The sequence below is a fragment of the Corticium candelabrum genome, chromosome 12 (assembly GCF_963422355.1).
Source record: "Corticium candelabrum chromosome 12, ooCorCand1.1, whole genome shotgun sequence".
In the NCBI taxonomy this organism is placed as follows: domain Eukaryota; kingdom Metazoa; phylum Porifera; class Homoscleromorpha; order Homosclerophorida; family Plakinidae; genus Corticium; species Corticium candelabrum.
In genome coordinates, this window is record NC_085096.1 from 6,031,648 (window position 1) to 6,057,382 (window position 25,735).

Sequence of the window (25,735 nt, forward strand, 5' to 3'; positions counted from 1 at the left end):
AAATTTGCACCGGCCAGAAATTGGCTCGACTAAAATCGTGGTGAAGTTAAGTTGACAACAAGAGACGTATCTGTATTTTGTGGTCATTGTGCATGTTGTAGTTGGTTATTTGTATGTAGTCATTGTGGTTTCTAGCTTAAGTACTTGTAAATGTTGAACGTAAACAAGTCTTAAATAGTCACGTGATATAATAGTTTGAGCATGCGTCGAATATATCTACGTCACTCTAAAGGGACTGTTTCTTTGTTGTAGACCATCAGTTCGTTTGTTCGCGGTGAGTACAGGCTGTCATGTCGTCACTGTTTGGTAAGTGATGCTCTTCGTTTGTTTTTTATTTGATCTCGTTGCACCGCTAGTTGATTGACCCGTAGATCCTACGCGACTCTAGGCTGCCTCTCTTTCGTTTGTGAGTTGTTTGTGTGGTGGAGTGTTATATTGTTTGTTTGCTGTGTAGAAAAGAACGATGTATTGGTTCAAGCGGTGAGAAGAGGTGATATTCAGGCAGTGACGCATGTTTTGAAAATGGGAGTTGATATTGATACACGTTACGAGTATGGGAGTGGTTGTGTTGTGAGTTATAATGTGTGTACCGTATTTTTCGTAATTTAACGAATCAAAAGTGAGTAACAAAAATTTTACAATTTTACAGCTTCCTTAAATTTTGGGGAATAATAATAGTGGAACAACATGATCATCATCATTTGAAGGTGTTAATTACTTGGAGAAGGCTTGCTAGGCCAACCACACCTGTGAAACCACATGGACTTAGACACACGTGACAGCTAGCGCACGTGGTGTCTACTGACTTTTTAGCTGATTAGTAGGTGTTGCAGACAAATTACTTTTAGATGCCTATGGAAAAATATCTTGGGCGCCAAAATCCCCTAAGATGCTTTAATTTGTTATTTATTGGATTTGTTAAATTTTGGAAATACGGTATTCAATGTTAATTGATATGAACTGAACGATGTTTGATCTCAAATAGGAGACACTTCTGATGATAGCGTGTAGGAATAATAAAAAGGAGATGGTGGAGTTGCTGCTCAGTAAATCAGCAGATGTTAATAAGGGAGACAGGGTGAGTTGATTCAGTGTATGAAATTGTGATGTGTTGTTGATAAGATGATAGATTCTAAGATATCAACTAGATGTAACAATCCTATCCAACAATCAACGTTTTGGTTGTTTCTTGCTCGTCAAGATGCAGCAGTGTTGACTTGTAACCGGCTGAAGCAGTTATGCATTGCATGCAGAGATTATATGGTTTTTTATTTTATTTATTCTACTGGGACTGTTGGAGAACATTTTGCACAAGTTATTTTCTTATCAGGTTGTCTTTTATTTTCTACTTTCTTTTCTATTTTAGACTTCCAGCATGTGTAGTGTATGATGGAGGAATAGTGATAATAATACATTCTTGTGTATGCAGTGGGGATGGACTGCTTTGATGATGGCAGCAGATGATGGATCAGAAGATATTATGAATATAATATTAAAGACCAAAGATATTGATGTGAAGATGGGAGATTGTGTGAGTTTGAGTATTGAAAGGTTCAGTTGATACTATGGTATTTTGTGCATGTATTACTTATTAAACATATTTGTTAGTGTAAGCCACTCATTTTTCTATTGTTTGTGTTTAATTTGTGTATTGATCATTCTATTGAATGTCTGATTCTGTGAGTTGAATGGAATGTTTGTTACTTTAGCATGTTCTAACATAAGCATTCTTGTACTATTTTATCAGTTTCTTGTTTATTCAGTGGGGAAAGACGGCTATCCATCATGCTGCAATGGCGAATCATGTGGCCATTGTAGAGAGACTTCTGTCTTGTTCTGTTCCTGTTGATATCATTGATTTTCGTAATCGTACACCATTGTGGTTTGCTGTCCGTGGTGGTTGTGTGAGTTGTGTTGATGTTCTCCTAAAACATGGAGCGAATCCCCGACATATGAGGTGATACATTCAATATCATTCAGTCAATAATATTACTAACGTGATGTTATTGTGTGATAGTAGGAGCCGTGGATCACCACTAGAGTTTGCTAAGCGACGTGGTCTGATTGATGTGATTAAGATGATGGAAGAAGCCATAAGATGTAAGTGAAGGAAACAATTAATTTGTCTTTCTTCTTCTTTGACTTAATGTCATGATTTGGTGTGAGGTCAGATTTGCTTGTTATCTTAATTGTGTGACGAGCTATTGTAGTGATCGATGTGCTGGTTTCCATTTTTCACTTCTTTTGCTTTCAACATTTGGGTTGAAGTGACGTGTCTGCTTGTCTTATTGTGTGTTTTGTGTTTCTGTGTCTGTCCATTTGTCAATTGAATCAGTTAATGAGTTAATAATCTTTTACTATTGTCTTCTCGTCTACATATCTGTATGGTTATCATTTTGCACTCTTTTTAGTGTGTAAAGTATTTTTGTTTGTCTTTAGTTAATTTTTGTCTGTTGGTCATGTTGGATACACTGAGATTGCTTGTTGTTTAATTGAATTATATTGACGGTGTTTGCTTGTTTGTTTCTCTGTGTGTGTGTGTGTGTGCGTGCGTGCGTGCGTGCGTGCGTGCGTGTGTGTGTGTGTGTGTGTGTGTGTGTTGTGTGTAAAATTACCATCATGTTAATTGCACAGTTTGAGTGACGTTGATGTTTGTCTTACAGTGAGATCTCATCCCTATATGGAGGGTCATGTGTCTGTTATCAGACATCAAGACCAACAGACAGTAAGTAACATATGACATTTTCATCTATAGTTATTTGTGTCACAAGTTGTGTTTGTGTTGCATAGATTGCTGAACTGCAGAGTGACATCAGGAAGATCAAAAAAGAATTAAGCCAATCAGTCCCTGAGAGTGAATTGACGAAACTGAGAAAGGAGATCCAACAGAAAGAGGAGGAAATAAGATGTCTTGTGTCTGCTCTTGCTACAGTTAGCAGAGTGGCCAGCGAGAAGGTAGGACAAGCACACTATGAGCTTGCAGATATGTAGGATATTGCTTTTTTAATTATTGTTGTTTTGACTTTCTAACTGCATGAGCTAGTCAGAGTGGGGAAGGAGATGGAATAATTGGGTTTTTTTCTTTGTCTTTGTGATTGAATGTTTCTTTGTCTTGTCTTGCAGGTTGGTAAAGGTCGCACGACTTCTGCGGAGGGTCAGATGTTGTCACTGGCAGCAGGTAATGACATAAAGAGTAATCTTCAATTGGAAACAGCTGCAAGATGTTTACAAGCATACTGTCTTGTTGTCGCAAACCACTGTACATGGCTATGAGGATTTGATAACTCACAAAATGGGTTTGGGAACCGAGGACAGATTGTGTTTTATGTTAATCATTTAAATTGTGTTAGCTTAGTAGAGCACCCTAGCACGCGCACACGCGTGCGCGCGCGCGCGCGCACACACACACACACACACACACACACACACACACACACACGATCAGACAGTTAGTGAAATGTGTCTGGTTTATTTCAATTCACAAGTTGTTTTGTTTTGTAATTATTTTCTGTAATATTGGTTTTGTGTCAGTTGCATCAGTGAGTGAAGATGAATGTGCTGTTTGGGTGTCTCGTGTTGTACGTGCCATTCAGAATGTCAGCTCTAGCAGGTGGTATGCTATCGGTTCTGCTTGTGGCAAAACGTTTAATCAACTCCAGCAGCTCAAGTCTTTACCAGACGACAGTGACAAAGTGCAGGCTCTCTTTGATCAGTTAGCACAGCAAATGGGAGGGAAGGCAGCTGCAGACAAGCTGCTAGAAGCGTGTAACTCAATGGCCAATCCTACATACGCTGCCGTGCGTGAAGAGATGGAGAAATGAAGTGTCGAGCACTGACTGTTGGATTGTTGGATGAGGTTTGATATTAATACAGTTTGCTTTATTAGATGAACTGATGTTACTACGTGTTGCCGTTGTGTTTGATTGTTTGATGTCAATTGTAATGTTTAGTGTTGTTCTCTCAGTCATTTTTTTGATCGACTGTTGGCTACATTCCCAATATGGTCTCTTTACAAGGATAGATTATCCTCCTCAAAGGAGCTTCCTTCGTCCTCATTTCAGGTTTGTCCCTCTTGGTGTATATACCTTGATTCAATATTTGCAAAAAACTGGATTGATCATGATCTTCCAAATTTTTACACAGCTTCTGACAGAAAATGTCTGTGATTCCTTTTCACCTCCTTCACGTTTCATTTATACTTTCTCTTTGTACGACACATCGGTTAAATAGATAACCTGAACTATACTTTCCAGCTGTTCACCATAACCTTTATTCTACTCTTGCCATTTTTATCAATTTTTCTAAATCTCTGTCCAAACTCTCAGAAGCTGAAGTGATTCCAAACGGTAACCTCTTGGAGAAATATCTTCCCATCGGGGTAATGAAAGTCGTCAATTTGGCACTTCGAAGCGATAACGGAATTTGGCAATATCGAGCGTTGGCGTCTAATCGAGTAAAGACTTTGGCATTAATGACATTTCGACACTTGGCATAATATGGCGTGCTCGTCGTACTCCCTTGTTCAATTCTGTTAGATCCACACAAATTGTGACTGTATTGTTTGATTTGATAACTGAAACTATGTCTGCACACCAGTCAGTCGGACCTTCTACTTTTCTATTATGTCTTATTTTCCCGTTATTCGCAACTCTTCATTCACCTTTTGGACTAAAGGTACGTATTGGAACTCGGCGTGGACTTGACGCAGCATATGGCTCACATCTTTCCGTCAACTGAATGTGGTATTCATGCTTCATTTTGCCTAAGCCTGTGAATAACTTTGGATACTGCGTAAAGACTTGTTGTTGGGTTCCAATATTTCTGATGAATTCTATCAAGTGCAGTGCCTGGATAGCAGGTCGTCCTACCAAAGGTTGATTAAAGTCCTTGTACTAGGTAGATTGTTTCTTGATATTTCTTTGACTCTTTTCCAAAAGAACATTTGAATTGTCCCCCTGACATTCAGTGGTTGCAGGCTCGGTTCTTTCAAACATTTGCCACTCTTCTCTGACCGTTCTTAAATCAGGTCGTGAGTAGTCTATACGAAATTACAGTAACATCTGCTCCAGTATCTTGTTCGATCTCAACGGGATTCCGTCTATCTGCAGCGTCACCCACCAAGGATCCACATGTGGATTTTGACACTTGGTTCTGAGTACATCTGCGGCAATACATTCTTGATACGGCCATTCTTGTGGTATTTTATATATTCTATATACTACGTGCAGTCACGCTCCCTCCCCATGAATTCTAAGCCTTACTAAGCAGCTGTCAATATTATGCAACTAAACTGCGACACACAAAATGAGAATTAGTCCTCAGCAATAAAAGTCCTCAAACGTTCTGGCCTCTTGTGTTCTCGTTGGGGATAGCGACATTCCTCCTGATCTTCTTCCGTAGTTGTCGAATTCGTGCAGGGGAATTCATCATTGACGTGTCCACCTTCAGGCAGATCTTCCGTGCAATTGGAATCAGGTAGCGGTGCCATACTCTTTCCTCCTCTTCGCGAAACTCCTGAGCAATCGTTTGTTGTTTACTTGTCAGATATGAGGGTGGCATATGCATTCTCTGAGTTTAGCCAGGATTTGCTGTTTTCTTGCTACTTCCTTTTCTTGCTCCCCAACTCATTTCCTGATGTGGTCAGTATGAACCAATTGCATGGTTCCTTTCTCTTGAACTAGGCTATTTACTAGGCCCAAACGTTCTGCCAATATTCCTTCTATCCACATGGTTTTGAATTTGTTTCGGCCTTTTTTTCAATACCCATAACTTGTTCCTGGCTCCAAGAGTTTAAATCTGTCTTTTTGCTCTATCATTCCTGACCTTCCCTTATGCTGTTGGCGAAATCTGGGTGTAGAAGGCTCAAGCGAGTTCTTAATTTTCTTGGAAACAGTAGTTCTGCTGGCGACACACCTGTAGCTGTCTGAGGAGTTGAGCAATAACACAACAGAAAATTGTCTACTTGCTGCTGTTTTTTCTGTCTGTGTGTTCCCTCGCTCACTTCTCTTGAGGCATTTCTTTAGTTCTTGTACAAAGCGCTCAATTAGACCATTCGAGGTTGGATGGTACGGTGGCGTTCTCGTGTGCAGTAGCCCATTGTCTTGCGTGAACTCGACACTTTTTAGTTGAGGCCCATGTCACTTACAAGTATACGAGGCAATCCATAGGTACAACTTCTTCACGATTTTGCACAGTGTGAGTGTCTGATCCCAGGAGACAGATCAGGCCACTTGCAGTACGCATCTATAACTAACAAGTAGCGATCTTTGCCTTGCTTCTCTAGATCAACATCAATTCGTTCCCATGGACCCTATGGGTATACCCATGAATGAACAGGACCCTTACTAAAGGTGGTACTTTCTGTGAAGCTGCACAAACAATACACTGCCTGGCTACTGTTTCCAACTGCTTGTCCACGCCTGGCCATCTCACTATGCTTCTGGCTACTGACTTCATTTTGCAAATAGCCAAATGTTCTGAGTACAGCATGACATCCTGGTGGTATTACCACTCTTGACCCCACAGCAAGCAACCTTGCTCTACTGATAAATCTTGACGTTTGCAGAAATACGTTTGAATATGATACGGTTGTACCCGTTTTGGCCAGCCATTAGGTGTGAAATTAATAACTTGACTCAATGTTCTGTCTCGTCTGGTTTCTTTGGTTATGCGCTCAGCTGTCATTGGTAAACTAGAATCTGGTGCACAGCATACCTGTATTGTTACTTGCTGTTGACCCAAATTAGATGCACCCTGCAATGGCAACTTTAGTCTAGACAAAGCATCAGAACAAATATTCTTCTTTGAGCCTCTGAATTGGGTGTCATAAACGTAAGCGCACATAATGACCGACCATCGTTGCAGTCACGCAGCAGCCATTTGTGGAACAGCTGAATGAGGCCCAAATATGGTTGTCAATGGTTGGTGGTCTGTCGCAAGCGTGAATTTACGCCCGTATAGATACAAATAAAATTTCTGCACATCAAATCTAATGCTGAGCGCCTCTTTTTCCAAGTGCGAGTAATTTCGTTCCGCTGTTGTCAATTGTCCTGATGCATATGCAACCGGTCTCCTTTACATCCGGGTATTTGTGCAGTACAGTATAACCTCGGTTATCCGAACACCTCTGGACAGAGACAACCAACAAGCTGTTCGGATACGTAAAAACGTCGGATAAGTGAAGCATCGGAGTCCCACACAGCCCCTTGGAGTCCCAGACCATACTTTCTGCATGATACACATGTTTATCAACGCAACTTGTTGTACTACTTTACACTGTAATAGCTATTGCTTACATACAACTGGTTACAATTTCTATTGCTTGAAGGCTTAATACGTTAAGAGGAGAATCAGCTGTATATTAATTAACAGTTACATAACCCTACAAAAGAGCTTTACCTCAATGCACACACATCCTCTAATGGTTAGTCTGACTGGAAAAGTAGTCCATAACTATTGATTGCTTCAAGTGTCTACCCTTTTACGAATGGCAATTGATTTTAGTTCTCGAAGCATCGATGTTTTGTATGCAGAAGCCTCAGATTGATATTCCATCCAAGTTAGACACCGTTCCAGCATTATAGCTGCTTCCGAATGACTAATGGGGCAGGTGCTACCTGTGTCTTCTCCAGCTTCATCGGCTTCTTCTATTTCATCTGCAGTATCAATCTTTGCCATTTCACAGATTTCATCGTCAGGAAAAGTTTGGACACCAGGATCACCCAAGACAGCTTGAAGCCATTCGGAAACTTTATTTGCACTGAGTTGGAAGTTAAGTGCAGCAAAGTCGGCAATAAACTCATCTGTACAGTCTAGTCAGATCAGCTGCTGGTTCATTTCCTTCACATAAATTTACAGTGCTATATTACAATAACTTTCATCTGTGTCAGTGCTACAGTGCTTACCTGAGTCAAAAGGATTAGAGGAAAGAGGTATAATTTTTCCATGATCTTTGTAAGGTTCTAGATGAGATTTCATCCCAGGCTTCTGCAACCAACTCTATTACCATCTTCATGTCCACTGTCTTCAAAAAGTCAATAATTGATGTTTCCATCTCATCTGCTATGATCAGTCTTTGAAGCAGCTTTTTCCTATACCGATGCTTCGTAGATTCTAAAACACCTTGATCCATTGGTTGGATAAGAGATGTCACATTAGGAGGGAGGAACTTGGCACAATGTTTCCATCAGCACTAACCAACTCCTCAGGGTCAGGGTGGGCTGAACAATTGTCGATAAGAAGGACTGCCTTAGGATTCAGACCATCTGATGAAAGTTTCTCCTTGACATACGGAACAAAATTCTTGTGAAACCATTCCTTGAAAAGAAAAGATGTCATCCAAGCGTTTCGTTGGCCTGAGTAGTAAACAGGGAGCAAGTAAGTCCTAATGTTCCTGAAGCACCTTGGTCTTTGTGCTTTGCCAATGAATTGCAGTGGAAGTTTGATAGTTCCTGAAGCATTAGCACAAGCAGAAATCGTCACCCTATCTTTTGACTTCTTGTACCCATCTGCTGACTTTTCAAATGATGCTGCCAGGGTCCTAGTTGGCAACAAGCGAAAGCACAGCCAGTTTCATTACAGTTGAAAATTTGATGTAAGGAGAGATTCTCACTTTGAACAAACGATTGGAAAGTGGAACGAAAGTCTTCAGCAGCTTCATCATTAGCAGACAGTTTCTCACCTTGAACTGAAAGGCTTCTTATTCCATGCCTCCCACGAAACCACCATTGCCATTTTGAACTAACTGTAAATTTGGTGTCCTCACCATTCATTTTCTCGTTAAACCAGACTGCTTTCTCGCAGAGTATCGCACCAGTGATCGGCATACCTTCCATTCTTTTGTATTGAAACCATGCGTAGACAGCTTTGTCTAATTCTGAGTCATCCGCTACTCGCATGACTTTTGCTGGTCGGGACATTCCCATTTCTACCATGTCTTTCTTATACGAAAGAATCTTTTCTTTATTGAGTCTGATGTCAGATATCGTTGACCTACCTACGTTATACTTCCGGGCAATCGCTGTTAGGTACGATGCCTCGAACAGTTGGAGAATATCCACCTTCTCGTCTATGGTAAGAACTGTACGCCTACGCCGCTTCTTTGATGGATCGCACTCATTTTTTTCTGTCATAACTCCCACAACGTGTGCGGCGCTCGACTCCCACGAGGTTTCTGCGCTTGCGCAGAGGGGTTAGTGACGTCATTTCCTTTTCGGATACGCAGGGTTCGGATAACCGAGGTTATACTGTAGTACAGCTCCAACTCCATATTGAGATGCATCAGTTGCCAGCAACACAGGTACGTCTGCATGGACGTGGTCTAAACAAGGTGCCATCGCTAGCTTTTGTTTCATAATCTCAAATGCCTGCTTCGCCTCTGATGGCAGTTCAGGTCATTGACTTCTGCGCACTAAGCAAGTCTTTTAGAAGTTGTAAGAGGTTGGCCATGTTGGGAATAAATTGTCGATGATAGTTTACTAGTCACAAAAATATGCTTAACTGTGTCGTGTTTCTTGGCTTTTGAGCTTATTTTACTGCCTCCACTTTGGCACTGTTGGGCCCACTCCTAGGTTTGTCACTTTGAATTCTAAGTATTCGACTTTATCTAAGACAAACTGGCATTCCTCTTTCCTAAATTTAAGCCCACTTGCTTCCAGTCGTTTCAATACTTCAGCAAATGTTTGTGAATGCTCTTCCTCATTTCGGCCCGTTACCAAGATGTCGTCAAAGTATACTTCCACATGGTCCAAACCCGCTAGTACTTGTTCCATTGCTCTTTGGAATAATGCTGGTGCTGATGATATTCCATAATGCAGTCTAAGGTACCTGTATAACTCTCGATGATTGTGTATATACTATGACCATTTCTCTTGAAACTTTGTCTAGTAGCATTTGTTGGTATGTGTTTGCTAAATCCAGTCTGGTAAATTTCTCTCTACCGCTCATTACTGAGAATTGTTCTTGAGGGTTTGGAATGGAGTGTTGTTTTACTTTCAGCAAGTGGTTGACAGTGCTTTTATTATCCCTGCATAATATTGATGTAATTTGTCTGCAACACATACTAATCAGCTAAAATGTTATGTTATTAGCACCTAGACTCGTGCCCGGTCCTGCCCAGTCCTCCTCCGCACTAGGTTGTTACACCACGTGTTCTAGCTGTCACCTGTGTATATGTTAATGTGGTTTCGCACGTGTGGTTGGCCTAGCAAGCCCCTTCCGTTTTGCCGTAAATCCATATGACAAGTGCTGACTTACGCATATATAAATATATAAATATAATATACCTCGAGCTCAATTGACATGACAAGAGAGAGGCTCGCTTCGCTCGTCAATTAAACTTATTTACTAGTAAATGCTCGGTTAGCATTGTGTTTGGCGAGCGATGGTGTTCTGTCTTAACCAATTCGCGTAACAATGGTTGCGTTCCTAGCAATAGTTTCTGTCAAACAAACGCGGGAACTCAGGAAACAGACTTTCAATTGCTCTTCTAAAGTATTTTGCGTTCAATTATCCGTTGCTTACGGCTGTTGTGCAACTAAATAACTTACATAGTCTGCGGTTGGGCAGCTGCTCAAATATCATCATTCATCAGCTGTATAGACGCAATAATTTGTAATTAATCTTGACTTTAGCGTGAATTTTTAGCGTGTGTTGTAGGATAATTTCTTTTGCATTAATCTTGGCGTCCCACGTTTTCACGGAGGTCTAAGCTGTTGTAAGCGAACTAAATCTACATATCTAGAAAGCCTACAACAACGCCTTGCTCCGTCAATCGTGGTGTAATCCGCATACTTTGTAAATCGCGCGTCTTGCGTGCTAGCATGCATGCAACAGTCCATCATGCGTCGCAGCGGGTATTTAGCTAATCAAGAGCTCGAATTTCACTACTTTGCCTTCCCACCTTTCTTGAATCAATCATTTATTGTTCAGCTGCAACGTGTGTGAGCATCATAGAAAGACGTCATGAAAGAAATGTGCGACTAAAATAATTATTTCTATATTTCTTACTTCTAATTAGGACAGAACATCGGATAATTGAATGCCCAAATCGGATAGCTGAACGCTCAATTCGGATAATTGCTTGCCTGAATCGGGTAACTGAACGCCGAGTTCGAATATTTGAACGCAAAATACTATAGTTGTCTTCAATTCTTCGTTCACGCTTCAATCGTCTCACTCGTTTACTGACATAGTCGCGTCACAATGGTCGCGTAGTCACGTGATAATGGTTGCGTAGTCACGTGATAATGGTTGCGTAGCAATAATTTCTATCAAAGTAACGCGCGGAAACTCAAAAAACAGACTTTTCTCTTCTTTTAGCTTTTCCTTTTCATTCCGTTTGTCACGAATCAGTCTTCTTTGCTTTTTAGTCGCGTACGGGAGCAAAATCGAGAGTCATTTGACTCTTATCGCCAACAAATTACAATTGAGTCGACCTCTCGAAAGGGGTCCCTTGCTTCAATTTTTAGCGCATATGTTACGGAGTCAAAATTGCATTCATCTGGCATCGTCGTTTTGTCGATCCATCTTTCCGTTTTGCCGTAAATCCATATGACAAGTGCTGACGTACGTATATATATATATATATATATATATATATATAATATAATATATCTCGAGCTCATTTGACATGACAAGAGAGAGGCTCGCTTCGCTCGCCAATAAATATACTAGCTAGACAATACGTATTTGTTGAAACCCGACCTAGCTGTCATGGAAGTAAACATGCAACTTCCTAGTAGTTTAGATTACATCTAAAGGCCTGGTATAGGTAGTCATCGTTTTGGGATCTTGATCAAGACAATTGAAATGTACAGTCTAGGTATGCACTCAGTTCCGTTGTAACGACAGTGGTATGGTATTTACTGACATAGAAATTGATATCAGCAAACATTGACTATCAACAGTGTTAGATGCAGCACAGTGTAGTAAAGGATTGATGCATACTGTAAGTATGGGAGGTGTGAATAGTTGGCTGAAGGTGGCATTCAACTCCTGAAGGTGTTTCTTGGTTGTCAAGTACACACAATCCCTAGCTACAATACAAAAGGATGGGGCGACGAAACTTCATGAAGCATTTTCTTCGTGGTTTGGTCACTTGCACGAATCGTTCTTAGACTCATCTGTAGTCGGACACGGAAACGAATTTTAAGGTAGGTCCTATCATGAAACGTGGTCATGGGGAGGAGAAATTTGAGATTTGTGTGTACATATATATATATATATATATATATATATATATATATATATATATATATATATATATACCAAAAGCTCGATGGAGACCCATATAGGACCACGCCCATTTCTGTTGTGCAACCCCGAATAGAAGCCTCGCTACGCTCGGCAATTAATCTCATGATTCAGTTTCTGATGTGATTTGATCAATGGCCAGTAACAGCTGTGTGGTGCTGTGACACACACACACACACACACACACACACACACACACACACACACACACACACACACACACACACACACACACACACACACACACACACACACACACACCTTGTCTCGAGCATGTTGAGGTTGTTGAGCTTGCGTCGGTGGCTGCTGCTGCTGCTGCATAATCGTGTAGCTGTGAACTTACTCTTGCAGCTGCAAAAGAGTACAAGTGCACTCACAAAGAACTTTTTACCTCCGCCATAATAAATTTTAAAATTCTTCTATCATAGAATTTCACTATTGGACGTCCCAGATAAAACAAATCATCACTGAGAGTCTAGATGCAATAATTTGTAATTAATCTTGACTTCAGCGTGAATTTTTAGCGTGTGTTGTAGGATAATTTCGTTTGTACTAATCTTGGTGTCTCACGTTTCTGCGGAAGTCTATCTGAGCTGTTGGGAGCGAACTAAATCTACATATCTAGGAAGCCTACATCAACACCTAATACTCCGTCATCGTGGTGTAATTAAACCCGTATACTTTGTAAACCACGCGTCCTGCGTGATACCATGCAACAGTCCATCATGCGTCGTAGCGGGTTTTTAGCTAATCAAAAGCTCGAATTTCACTACTTCACCTTCCCACCTTTCTTGAATCAATCTTTTATCGTTCAGCTGAAACGTGAGTGAGCATCATAGAAAGACGTCATGAAAGAAATGTGCGCGGTTTTGACTCTAATCAGACTGAAATAATTATTTCTATAAATTTAGCACTTTCAAGACAGAACATCGGATAATTGAATGCATGAGTCGGATAATTGAAGGCCCAAATCGAATAACTGAACGCCCAATTCAAGACTTTCAGTTGCTCTTCTTCTTTTTGTCTTCAATTCTTCGTTCACGCTTCAATCGTCTCACTCGTTTACTGAGATAGTCGCGTAACAATGATCGCATAGTCACGTGATAATGGTTGCGTAGCAATAATTTCTATCAAAGTAACGCGCGGAAACTCAAAAAACAGACTTTTCTCTTCTTTTAGCTTTTCCTTTCATTCCGCTTGTCACGAATCGGTCTCCTTTGCTCTTTAGTCGCGTAAGGGAGCAAAATCGAGAGTCGTTTGAGTCTTATCGCCAACAAATTACAATTGAGTCGACCCCTCAAAAGGGATCCCTTGCTTCAAATTTTAGCGCATATGTTACGGAGTCAAAATTGCATTCATCTGGCATCGTCGTTTTGTCGATTTGTCTTTCTGTTTTGCCGTAAATCGATATGACAAATACTGACGTACGTATATATATAAATATATAAATATAGATATATAATATATCTCGAGCTCAATTGACATGACAAGAGAGAGGCTCGCTTCGCTCGCCAATTATTATTCCCCAAAATTAAGAACAAGCTGTAAAATTGTAAAAATTTTGTTGCGTGTTTTGATTCGTTAAATTACAGAGAATACTGTACACACATTCTAACTCACAACACAACCATCCCCATACTCGTAACGTGGATTGATATCGACTCCATTTTTAAAACATGCGTCACTGACTGAATATCACGTCTGCTCACCGCCTAAACCAATACATCGTTCTTTTCTACACAACAAACAAATAATATATAACACTCCACCGCAAAACAACTCACAAACGAAAGAGAGGCAACCTAGAGCAGCGTAGGATCTACGGGTCAATCAACTAGCGGTGCCAACGAGATCAAACGATAAGCATCACTTACCCAACAGTGATGACATAACATTATTTGGCTTCTCCAACTGTTTCAATTTCTTTTTCTGTAAATGTTTGTAGTTTCATATTTGTCTTGTGCATCGGAGTCTCCTGGCAATTCAACTCCTTGTGTGACATCAAGGTCCTGGAGGATTCTGTGTCCACTTCCATTTTGACAGGATTCCCTTGCATTATCACTGTGCTGCTTTATTGGTTTCCGTGATGGGCACACGGTTGCAATGTGACTCTTTCTCCACACTCAAAACAGGAAACATGCTTGAATCGACACTGCTGTGAGTCATGTTTTCTTTTATCACAATGTAGGCACCACTTGTTGTTGGTACGCTCCACGTTTTGTACCTCAACAGGACGAAGCTTGAAAGCTTTGTGTACTGCAACCGCTTAATTCCTTCGCTGATGACGACGGCCCCGAGATTTGTGCTGCCTCCTCTTCCTCTCCTTCATAGCTCAAGGCTATTTTGAACGCTGTTTCGTATGTCAATGCTTCTTTCCTTAGTAGCTTCTTCCGAATCGATTCTTGCGCAACCCACGAACAAACCTGTCTCCCCATATTCCATTAGGAGTCTCATCTGTAACGGTAAACGTTTTCGACAAGTGCTGTAACGCCGCCGCAAAGGACGTGACGGATTCCTCTGCGCCATGAACTTTCGCGTGAAACCTGGAAAAAAACGTTCTGCAATAATGAACCAAATGGCGGGCTAATGGCGACTTCAAGTCCGAATAAGGCATTTCGGTCGGTTTCTTCAGCGCTACTAAATCCTTTAGAAGCGTCTAGTATCGGGTCCTATCGATGACAAAATAATTTCCCAGTGCTTGGCCTTCTGAGCGGATGTCAGGTTGTCACCCGTTATGGGAACGTCGTTGCCTAATAAGAACTGCTCTAGCCGTTCCATGTACTCATCAAAGTCCTTGTCTCGTTGATAACGGTTCAATGGCTCTAAAAGCGCTATCCTCGTCGCCACTGTGGTATTCTATAAATTCTGATACACTCAATTAGTCACTCAACTGCGCATGCTCTACAATATACTACAATTTTGTATCTAAATCATTATGGACTTTTGACGGCGCATGACTTTTGCTTGCTTTGCAAACGTAAAAGTAGTGACCGATCTTTCGACAATTTCTGCATTTAGCATCTTTTGCTTTGCAGTCTCTACTACTATGATTTGGAAATTGGCCACATCTCGGACACTTGTCTCGTTCGTGCTGCTTCGAAGGCAAGCTTGGTTTGGTTTCTTTTCGAGTTTTCCAAATTCTATCCATTTGTGTATCTGGGCTATTCGATTTCGAATGTTCGCTCCTTGCGACTGGTTGCTGCGGTCTTAGTGTTTCGGATTGCCGTACTTTGCTAACTGCTTTTTCTAAGTTAAGTTCGGGTTCCAGTTGCAACTGTTCGGCGAGCTTTGCATCTCGGAGTCCGACTACTAACCTGTCCCGGATCAATTCGCCTCATAGAGATCCGTATTTGCAGTGTTTCACTAATCCGTATATAGCGAAGTAATGAAATTGTCTACCGCTCTTCCTTCCGCTTGTATTCGTTGATTGAACAACTCTCGTGTATGACGTTTGGTTTTTTAACAAAATAACAGTCAAATTTTGCCAAACCCATGCTGTAATTCTTTGTTCGTCTTCGGTTAGTCCAAATGCTACCAGTATATCTTTGGATTGGTCGCCAATGCTGTAGATTAGCTTACTAACGTGCATTTCTCCGGACTGCTCAATTAGGTTTGACTCTTGTCTGTAGCGCTCGAAACGGCGTCGCCACTTGATCCAGCTTTTCGGTATCGCAAAGTCGAATGGTTCTGGAGTATTTAGTTGAGCTGTGGACATACTCACGGTTGTTACTCTGAAAACTCCTGACGACTGAAACTTACTTTTGCCACCATGTGTTATGGAGAGACATAGTCGTGTTCGCGTAGTCGATTAGAGCGTTGTATTGTTCAGCACAAGACTAGACTTTCATAACTAGACACTAGCCGCTAAATTCAAAGCCTACCCAGCAATCTATGTTTATCTAGATACACTTACACTACAAGTTAATATCAATAGATCTCTACATCTTCAAACATTTACACACTAACCACGTGCTTTCTCTATTGGTGCATGTTCTGCTGTTTGATAGAGTTAAAGCAATTGATGGCAATTTCTTTCAGCATCTACAAAGTTTCTTTTATCAAGTATCTAGATACACTTACACTGCACCGTCAACCTGATAGCTACACATCAACAACATCTAATACTACAACAGACTCGCGCGACAACAATACAACTTGTTGATATCAACTTTCTGTCTTTTCTGTTTATCGTACCCCGTGGCCACAACTTCGTCGCTACCACTTAGAGCTTAACTTGCCTTCATTCTATTGCTGCCATTCTCATGAGCCATCTGACAACACACCACTCGCAGATCCCTCTTACTTACACATCGCAGTTGTCGTGTTCTGTTCTCATGAGTCCCTTTATATCCAGTAAAAACATTCCCCAGCTAGAGCTTATAGCTTACACCAGCTAGAAAAGAGCATGTCTGGATACTTTGATAAGTCGAACAAGCAAATACGTACAGTTGAATCATGCATAATAACCATTTCAATGATTTGTCTCACTAGACAAACTGGTTAAACACTGCGCAATAACTATTTCTCTGACAGTTATTGGCCATTCTCAATGTTGCAGCCTCCATCATTTAGTCTGTACATCTATATAACCTCCTTTAGTAGCAACAGACGCGAGCACACACAGGCGCACGCACACACACACACACTAAACCCTAAACCTGCCCATCTCAAAAGATGATGGCATAAACAGTGAAAAAAGCAAATCTATACTCAGTTTATCCACTATCAGTTTGTACATTGTTAATATATTGTACAGTGTCCTGAATCGTTTAGTTCTCCACACAGCAAGAGATGTCAAACTGCTGCTTATTGCTAACCCAACAGTAAAGATCTCCCGCACACACCATAGACCATCGCTACTTCTTTCCACGCTGGAGACCAACTTTTTTTTGTCCATGCAGAGACGCCATTTTCACTGCTGGACTATGTGCACGTGGCCTCCGTCTCCATCGGCGATAACCGGAAATAGACGTAAAGTCACGACAATGAGTACTTCGACGTTGAAATCAATCGAAGCACTTTACAACGTAGGAGTAGCGCGACGGGTGTTTTTCGCAAAGAAACATGTTGCCGTAGGCTCGCTCCCAAACGCTGGGTGTGGCACTTCTGTCGATCTGAGATGATTTATCTCGATGATGACGTTTGAAGATATCACAGAAGCCAGATGGTAAGCCGGAGAAGATCAAATCTTCCAGAGCCGACACGCACGCACGCACGCACGCGAACACACAAACACACACACACACACACACACACACACACACACACACACACACACACACACACACCGTCTTCGGTAGCCCATCCCAAAGGATGATGGCCAGCAGCAAAACGAAACGTGTCAACCTTGTACGGGCTATCGGCATTTAAGTCTTTCATGTCAGAGATTCTCAAGAAAATCCCTTGCAATGGACACGCTGCAATCTTGATTTTGCTGGTTGCTTTCCTCTGTCACAATTATGCCATTCTATCCTTGATTTGTCATGAATTGTCGTACACATTTGTCACAGTAAAGGGAGTTTGCTCTGTAGTATATACAGTTTATACAGTATAACTTGTGTACAACAATCAATGAGCGCATGCGTGTACAAGTAGCTGATAGTAGCGCACTTGCGCCGAGTTCTCGTCGTCGTCAATTACACGTCATCTTAGAATCCACGGTTTGAATTCATCCGTAGTTCAGTTACTTAGTACACTAATGACAGGAGATCTCCTAGAACATGACGAGCCTACGAGTGCGACCGACACTGTTCAGATCGGGAGACGTTTTCTCGTGGGCTCTGGCGACAACCCTTGCTACGTCGTTATCGATTGAAATGGGGAAACGATGCAGAGTATATCGATTGCTTGTCTGCTCACGACGCCTGAGACCCCAACAGGAAGCCAACGGAGTTGTCACAGCTAGTTTATACGCAAGCTATAATCTTAGTCGGCAATAGGTATGTCTAGATAATTATCTATACGTAAATATGGCTAGAGCTAGCGTGGTAGAGCACTAGCTACATTGGGCAGTAGCGGATCCAGATGGGGGGTTGCTGGGGTTGCAACCCCCCCCCCTTTTCTGGCGCTGTTGTAGGAAGACAAAGTGTGGTAATAATTACACCAGTGAAGTCACTTGCTTCTCAGTCTGTCAGAAAGTATACATAAACTAAGTACTTAGCACTAGCTAGTGACAGAAATAAAATAAAAATTGGGCAAACGCAGTACGTCTACTAGTAGTCAGAGTATCCTTCACTAAACAGACGTCCGGAGATCGAGGCTGCGTAACTCGCGTTACCTGTTTGGCGGTGTTCGTGTTTCTTCCGTGCGTTTTACTGAAAGACGTAAACATGTCCTCTGCTTTGAAAAGGTAGGCATGAATAGAAAATTAGGTTTCGTGTTGTAAGCATTCTGAACAGATTCTCCACTGCGTAACAGATTCGCATCAGATAAAGCAGCAGCCGCTAGACAACCTCCAGCAAAAAAGCAACGTCTGATTACCGCTTGTCTTGGACAACCGTCACAGTCAGCAACAGCGGCTTGCGAAGAAAGCAGTTCTGTTTTACCTGTGCCTCTAGACTGTCTGAGTCTCCCGGATTCAGGTCCTCGGAGTCGCGATTTCGGGTCAGTGAGTACTAGCTCCAAGGCTGTCGACAGGCCAGTTCATTTGTCAGGGGTGGAAGAAATAATAGATCTGGGCAACCTCGTACTAGCTGCAAATAGATCTTTTGATTGCCTTAGACAATTAATTCATGAAATGTCAGATGCCGAAAAAATGCAGCACCTTACATTTCACGTCAAACCTGCTCCATCAGATGTCCTCCACTTTCATGAGGTGACGAAGAGTGGCAAACGCTGGAAGGTGTCTTTTCAGAGAAAATGGATGGAAGACTACGAGTGGCTTTCGTACAGCAATGTTCTGCAAGGTGGCATTTGTCGGTATTGCATCCTATTTCCCGAACACCCGCAGAGGGGAGGTTCAAAGGGAGGGAATCCAGGCATACTCGTGACTGGATTAGGTGATTAGGAAACTCTTAAAGGTGATTAATTGAGCTGATTACTGGCAAGACTTGGTCTCTGTGTACGTAACTAGTTAGAGTTGAGAGACCCTATGAGCGACAACGTGCATGGAAGCGACGAGAAATTGAATGGAATGACGAAGTCACATGTCAGTACAACATGGGGCATGGGGCGTGGCAAGTTGTAACTTTCAACCCCCCCTTTCTAAAAATCCTAGATCCGCGGCTGTTGGGCATGCATGGTGGCAATGTCTGCAAAACCAGTACTTTTTCTTTGGCTTCTGTTTCAGCTCCACGCACTTTATGTGAAACCACTGAAGGCAGTGGTTGCACAAAATTGCTTGTGACTCATCATCTAGATCATGGGAACAGTACTTGCAAATGTATCCTTGAGTTTCCTGCTTCTGCCGTACAGCTTGGGTCACAAGCAGCCAAGCATCGTGTTGAAAGTACTTCCTGATTAAATGAGTGTCTACATTCTCATCCAGAACAGCATCAAACAGGAAAGTTCAAACAATTTCGAGAACAGATGTGTTCACCATTGGGCCAAACATTGGCTTATGCATAGCAATCGTGTGATAGAACATTTTCATTTGCTTGCTAAGAACCCTCTTCAGTTCTAAATAAACCTGCTGTATTTCGACTGACAGATTGATGGGAATAGGAAAACCTAAGGCATCACAGTAGTAGGTAGTTTCAGCGCAGACGTCTATTACAGCTACCACCCAGTGATTTCCTGTTAGCAACTTGTTGGAAGCCATGGTGGTCTGAAGTAATTGATTTACTGAAACGTTTAAGATCAAGAATGCAAGACGTACGTTTTCCTTGCCTTCTGCAGCTGCTAAAACAACTTCGTGCAATCGTGTTTTGTTATACTCAGAGAGAACTATGGACAGACAGTCTCTTGAACGTTGATTTAAGACATCAGACAAATATTGCAGAATGTCCTCTGTTAGCCAACGATTGCAAGTCAACATGGAAATTTGATGACTGCTTAAGTCACCACATGTCGTTGTTATGGCAGATGCTGGTTGGTTCCATAACATGTTTTTGAATAGCTGGAAACTTTGGTTGTTGAGTGGTGTCACATCCAAGAAGTCAGGAATGGTTAAATTTGTAGAAAACCAGTTTTTCTCAAGAGTTTGACCTAACAAAAAATTAAATGGAGAAACATTAAAGAACATATTACCCCTAGTGCAGAATTAGGTAGACATCTTCACAATGGAGTTATGTTGCTAACAGGGCTACTGTTCGCATGGTAATGTTGACAGTTGTGGCACAGTGATATTCTATTAATGTCAGTTGTTGGTACATCCAAGTATAAGAATAATTAATTGAAAATTTTATTGCAATTTGGAGCAGTACCGATTATGTAAGAATTAGCACCATATAGTTGCCTAAGCATGAAACCCTAATCCTGAAGTAATAGCAATTATGAAACGTTTTCTATTGCACTATTTCTGAATTGCATAATTATATGGTAGAGAAGCAAAACTGATAAAACTAGTTTCGGAATCTAGAAAGTTGTGACATGATTTTAATATTGATTGATTTAATTGAAAGATTTGAATGTGTGTGATTGAATATGATCTGTCTGATAGTAGTTTGCTTCATTTATATGACTCCTCAACTTTCCTGCTAGGACCATACTTTACTCATGCTGAAAGAAATTTTTTGTGGTAAGCTGATTATTCTGTTCAAAGAGGGAATTGAGTCGCAAAGTATGAGGAACTAATTCACAGTTCGGAAATCAATCATCAATGAGTGCTTCTTTAGAGGCTTCCCTAGAAGCAGTTGAATTAGGACAAGAGGAATGATATATTTATTGTCAATTCTGTATCTTCGTTAGGCGAGAAAGAGGTGACGTGACTACTTTATATTTGAAGATTAGAAGTTGCTTTATATAGTGTCTGTATAGCATATGGTAATTTGCTTTGAGACCTGTTGCTGGTTTTTAAAGTATGTTCTGTATCTACGTTGAAGATGTATTACAATAAATGACAGAGGGCACAGAGTGGTGTGAATTACGGTATTTGTTCCAAGTCAGCCAGTATTGTTGGCACCAACTGAATGTGTAAATCCTTATATTTACCAGATACATGTGCGTGCATGCTTCTGTGAAATTCGTGTCAAGAGTATGTATGCAAGGGTCAGTACGACAAACAATGTGTTAATTCTTTCTTGCATCAATCAAATTTACCTGTGAGGCGATGAATTTAGCTTCGTGTATTGCTAGGAACTCTCTAATTCCATCAAGATCAAATACACCAAACAAGATTCGAATCCAGCAGCCTGGATTTCATCTTTACAGTCACAGTCTTGATTGATCTTTTCGGCTAGTCTTCTGCACACAGACTCACTGGGCATCACAGTACTGGTGTGGGGGTTGCTGAAAAGAGTGCTTCTGGGGACAGTGATGACCTGACCCTGCTCTGGACTCACACTAGGAAACTTCAGTCTACCGCATTCCTGCCTGGTCAGCTCTCTGATAGACCTACGAGTGTGAATCGTTATCGGAACCGCTCACCATGTATGTACGGCTTCAGTCACTGACTGTCTAACCTGCTCTTGATTGTCGAGCTTGAGAAATTCGCAAACATTTGGGCGCGAAAGAAACTAGCGGTGGTCAGAACACACTTGCGCGGGGGAGATTTACGCGAATAACTTTGAAGTCTGCACGTGCAGACAGTCACCGGCACGTGCAAACAATGCGCAAGCGTCAAAAAAGCAAAGCTGTCATGTGACCAACGTGTCGCGTCATGTGACCAGTGTGCCGTACCCGTAGCCGGAGCAAGTTGGGGGTACGGGCCCGTACCCGTAGTCACTTCGTTGCGAGAAAGGAAGCTTGGCAGACCGACTCCAGAGCACCTCTGAGTTCAATAGGTGGACCATAATAATTGCTAGCGATGGATTTTCTAGAGCTACCACGCACACCACGAAGCAACAGTCGCACTGGTTATTACGGACTACTTCACCCGGTGGTGGAAGCAGTCGTGTTGTTCGACTAAAAGCGAAACGGTGGCTACAGCACTTATCGACTGTGTGATAACGAGACACGGTGTGCCACACTTACTTCACTCAGAACAGGGACGAAGTTTTGAAGGCAACCTCATTAAGGAGCTGTGTAGAATGGGGATGGAGAAGGTGCGTACTTTTCCGTACCATCTACAGTGCGATAGTCTAGTAAAAAGAATGATACGCACCATTATTGACATGCTAGCCAAATATTGTTCTTAGAGCCTACATGATTGGGACCTGTGGTTGCAGATGGTTGTTGACGCCTATCGGTCGGCTAATCACTCCTCAACGGGCTTTTCACCGGCAATGCTTGTGTACGGCAGGTCATCCCGTATGCTGTCTGACAGTCTTTGGGATATACCTCTCAACCACCCTCAAAATCCTTAAGGCTACATCGAAGAGCTAACGGCTAGACAACGCGCAGCCAGAGAAGCGGTAGAAGAGGAAACGGCCGTTGCACCAGAGCGTCAGGCTCGGAATTACAACGGGACTAGGCGAGAACCAGTAAAGTACCACGCTGGTGACCTCGCCTACATGACGAATTCACACGTGGGTAAAGAAGCGAAGGCGTGGAAACCTTTAACCAATTTACAGATCAACGAGATACTCGAGAATCGTGGGGTAGCCAACTGTAGAGGAACGACCAGTAAAGACACCCTACCCTACAAACCAAAAGCCAATGAGTCTCTAGTCATCAACCCCGAAGATTACGTTGATGGTGAACACCCATCGGGGGGCCGTCTACAATGATGGGGGACGAGATGTGGAATACTTGATAGTTTCGGGATGCGCCTTCCAAATGGTATATAGAGAAGACGGGAAAAGGCATCGTGTACAATTCGAGTATGCTACAACATATAAATAGCTTGCTGTGTGGCGACTACAGTAGTCCCTCCCATTTGCGACCACCCCTAAAGCATGTTAAATTTGGTCGGAAAACGGAGTTGGTCTCTCACAGAGGTGCACGTGACATCTCTAATTGCGCACGTGACTAGTTTTGGTACACACGCGACTTCTACAATAGAGCACATACAGAACTATATGCGTTAATCCACTGCTAGAGACTGAAACCAACTTTCTAGTGTACTTTGCTCATTTATTATGTATTATAGTGACTGTTAGTGATCAAGAGAAATACTGTGCGGTAAATGTTCTACTTGAAAAAACACTGTGATTCTACTTTGTATATTGAACATCTGTGAGGTACGATGTAACTTTTCCACAATTGTTTGACTTTTCGAAATCAGCTGCAACAATTCAGAGTTATCGTGTGCTACAGCAAAGACCCTAAGTTGGTGTAAGTGAGCAGCAGCCTCCCTCTCAGACAGACATTCACTGGTATCATCACCCCCTGCCTCAGCATCGTCTTCCACTTATGTGTCAGACTCATTTTGGGTTTCCTTATCTTCGTTAACAGCACGCTCGAGTGCCCTTTGCTCCCAATCTACATCTTCTTCAGTATAGGAAGTGGCCAGCTCCTGGTCACAGTTTGAGTACTCAGCCCATGTTGTACCAGCAGAATGCACCAGAAACTGTAGATCCATTTCAAGATTCACTTCTTCTCCAGCTGTTTCGTTTTCTTCCTCCCTCACACTCGACTCCACAAACCCACACTTATCAAAACATCTAGTAATGGTAGATGGTTGAACAGCATCCCAAGCTCTCCTTAGGAACATGATGGCATCAAGAATATTGACACTTTTTACCAAGTCTGATGCACACGTTGCTTCATCCATTCTGACCAAGATGCTGCGTAGCAGTTGTTTTTTCGATAGTGCATCTTCACAGTTTGTATGATGCCCGCATCACAGGGCTGAAGTCGAGATGTGGTGTTGGGTGGTAGAAAGACTAATTTTACGTTACTGCGGACAACATGTGGATGGGCAGAGCAGTTGTCCACAAATAGCAAGATTGACCGGTTTTCACGTTTCATCTTAATGTTCACGGTGTTGAGTCAAGATTGGAAGAGGTCACTTGTCATCCACGCTTTTTTTTGCTGCATAAGTCACAGGAAAACAAGCTGTCACTCCTCTGAAACAGCGTGGATTTGCTGAGCGTCCAATTACAAGAGGTGTCAAGTTTTCACCCACAGCAGAGCGTGCAAGTAAAGCAGTTATTCTCTCTTTAGCCGTCTTACTTCCTTTAGCTTCATCGCCCTTCACAACCATGGATCTGGAGGGCAAAGCTCTGTAGAACAGACCCGTTTCATCGGCGTTAAATATGTCCCTCAGCTCATAGCCCTCCCATAGAGATTGCAATGGGCGGGACCAGTGGTCAACTACACTGGCATCTACATCAGCGGCTTCACCAGACAAGCACGACAAGCGTACGTTGTGTCTAATCATCCACTTCTCTAACCAGCCATTGGAACCAAAAAATGCACTATGACCCAGCTGTTCAGCGTAGACGAGTGCTCTTTCTTGTATCAAGCGACCGCTAACGGGAATGTTCCTTGAACGAGTCTCAACAAGCCACTTCCAGACAGCATGGTCAATGTCGTCATACTGCACCTTCCTACTCTGATACTTCTGTTTAGGGCCACTCCGGCAAGTCTCCCATTGCCGTCTAATGCTTTTTCTGTCTCTTGCTATAGATTGAACTTGCGTCTTTCCTACGCCCATCTCAACTGCTACACAGCGACAGCTTTTGCCCTGTTCAACTTTTTAATTACACGAATCCGATCTTCCAGAGTTAGAACCTTGTGCTTCTGAGACTAGCTTCCGACAAGAGTTCACACGTGCACTCGAACAGTTACGCACTTCCCGGATCTGTTCACCAGTATTGAACATGCACAGAGGCCTGGTTGGTCGCTATAACAGGTGCATGTGACACATTTTGGTGATTGCTTTTCGCGTTACGGAGGAGGTCGCTCATAGGAGGTACCTGCTATACAAATTTGGTCCGAGCACAGTCAATGTGGTCGCAAATAGGAGGTGGTCGCAAATAGGAGGTGGTCGCAGATGATAGGGGTCGCAAATGGGAAGGACTACTGTATTGCCTATACTTATTATTCATCGGTGGCAAGGGCGCTCCATGCATGATATTCTTATCGATTTCACCCAAGTGCCGTCGTTGGGAAATGAAGGCCGTGTGGTAGAGGATTTAACACCATGATGTTGAACTGTGTGAGGTGTAAAAGAAAGACTCCGGAATTGAATCCGACTCCTATGCTGACAAAGAACGATAGATTAATGAGATCTACGTGCCCGGTGTGGAACCAATTAATCCAGATTTATGTCAAGGAAAGAAATCGAGGGTCGTGGATGGGTAGAATTATATCTCATATACCACTTATCGGGCCACTACTCAAAGGTATATTTGGTAGTGAAGCCGGAAAGGCTTGTGTCTACCTGTGACAATGGGTTTAGGTAATATATGTACTGTGGACGGACCAACTCGCTGAAGAACTCTATAAACCCGCAAACCTGGGTTTCCGACGAGACGTGTCAGAGTGGAAGGTGTGAATG

General features: G+C 42.2%; 2 protein-coding genes across 6 annotated transcripts; one reads left to right on the forward strand and one right to left on the reverse strand.

Annotated features, from left to right (window-relative positions):
- Positions 1 to 210: 210 nt before the first annotated feature.
- On the forward strand, positions 211 to 3,981 carry LOC134187972 (E3 ubiquitin-protein ligase HACE1-like). 5 transcript variants are annotated; one of them, XM_062656154.1, is made up of 10 exons: positions 211 to 306; positions 455 to 582; positions 986 to 1,078; positions 1,430 to 1,531; positions 1,764 to 1,957; positions 2,021 to 2,100; positions 2,664 to 2,725; positions 2,791 to 2,955; positions 3,124 to 3,193; positions 3,532 to 3,981. In XM_062656154.1, the coding sequence occupies exons 1-10, from the start codon at positions 291 to 293 to the stop codon at positions 3,819 to 3,821; spliced, it is 1,200 nt and encodes a 399-aa protein (XP_062512138.1). In that variant the 5' UTR covers positions 211 to 290; the 3' UTR covers positions 3,822 to 3,981. The 5 variants fall into 5 exon arrangements, with proteins under 5 accessions (XP_062512138.1, XP_062512137.1, XP_062512140.1 ...); XM_062656153.1 differs by having other exon boundaries at positions 212 to 306; positions 2,018 to 2,100; XM_062656156.1 differs by having other exon boundaries at positions 212 to 306; positions 2,018 to 2,100; positions 3,124 to 3,178.
- Positions 3,982 to 24,238: 20,257 nt separating this feature from the next.
- Positions 24,239 to 24,889, reverse strand: LOC134187654 (tigger transposable element-derived protein 6-like). Its single transcript, XM_062655805.1, has one exon. The coding sequence runs from the start codon at positions 24,887 to 24,889 to the stop codon at positions 24,239 to 24,241; it is 651 nt and encodes a 216-aa protein (XP_062511789.1).
- Between the last annotated feature and the right edge of the window lie 846 nt (positions 24,890 to 25,735).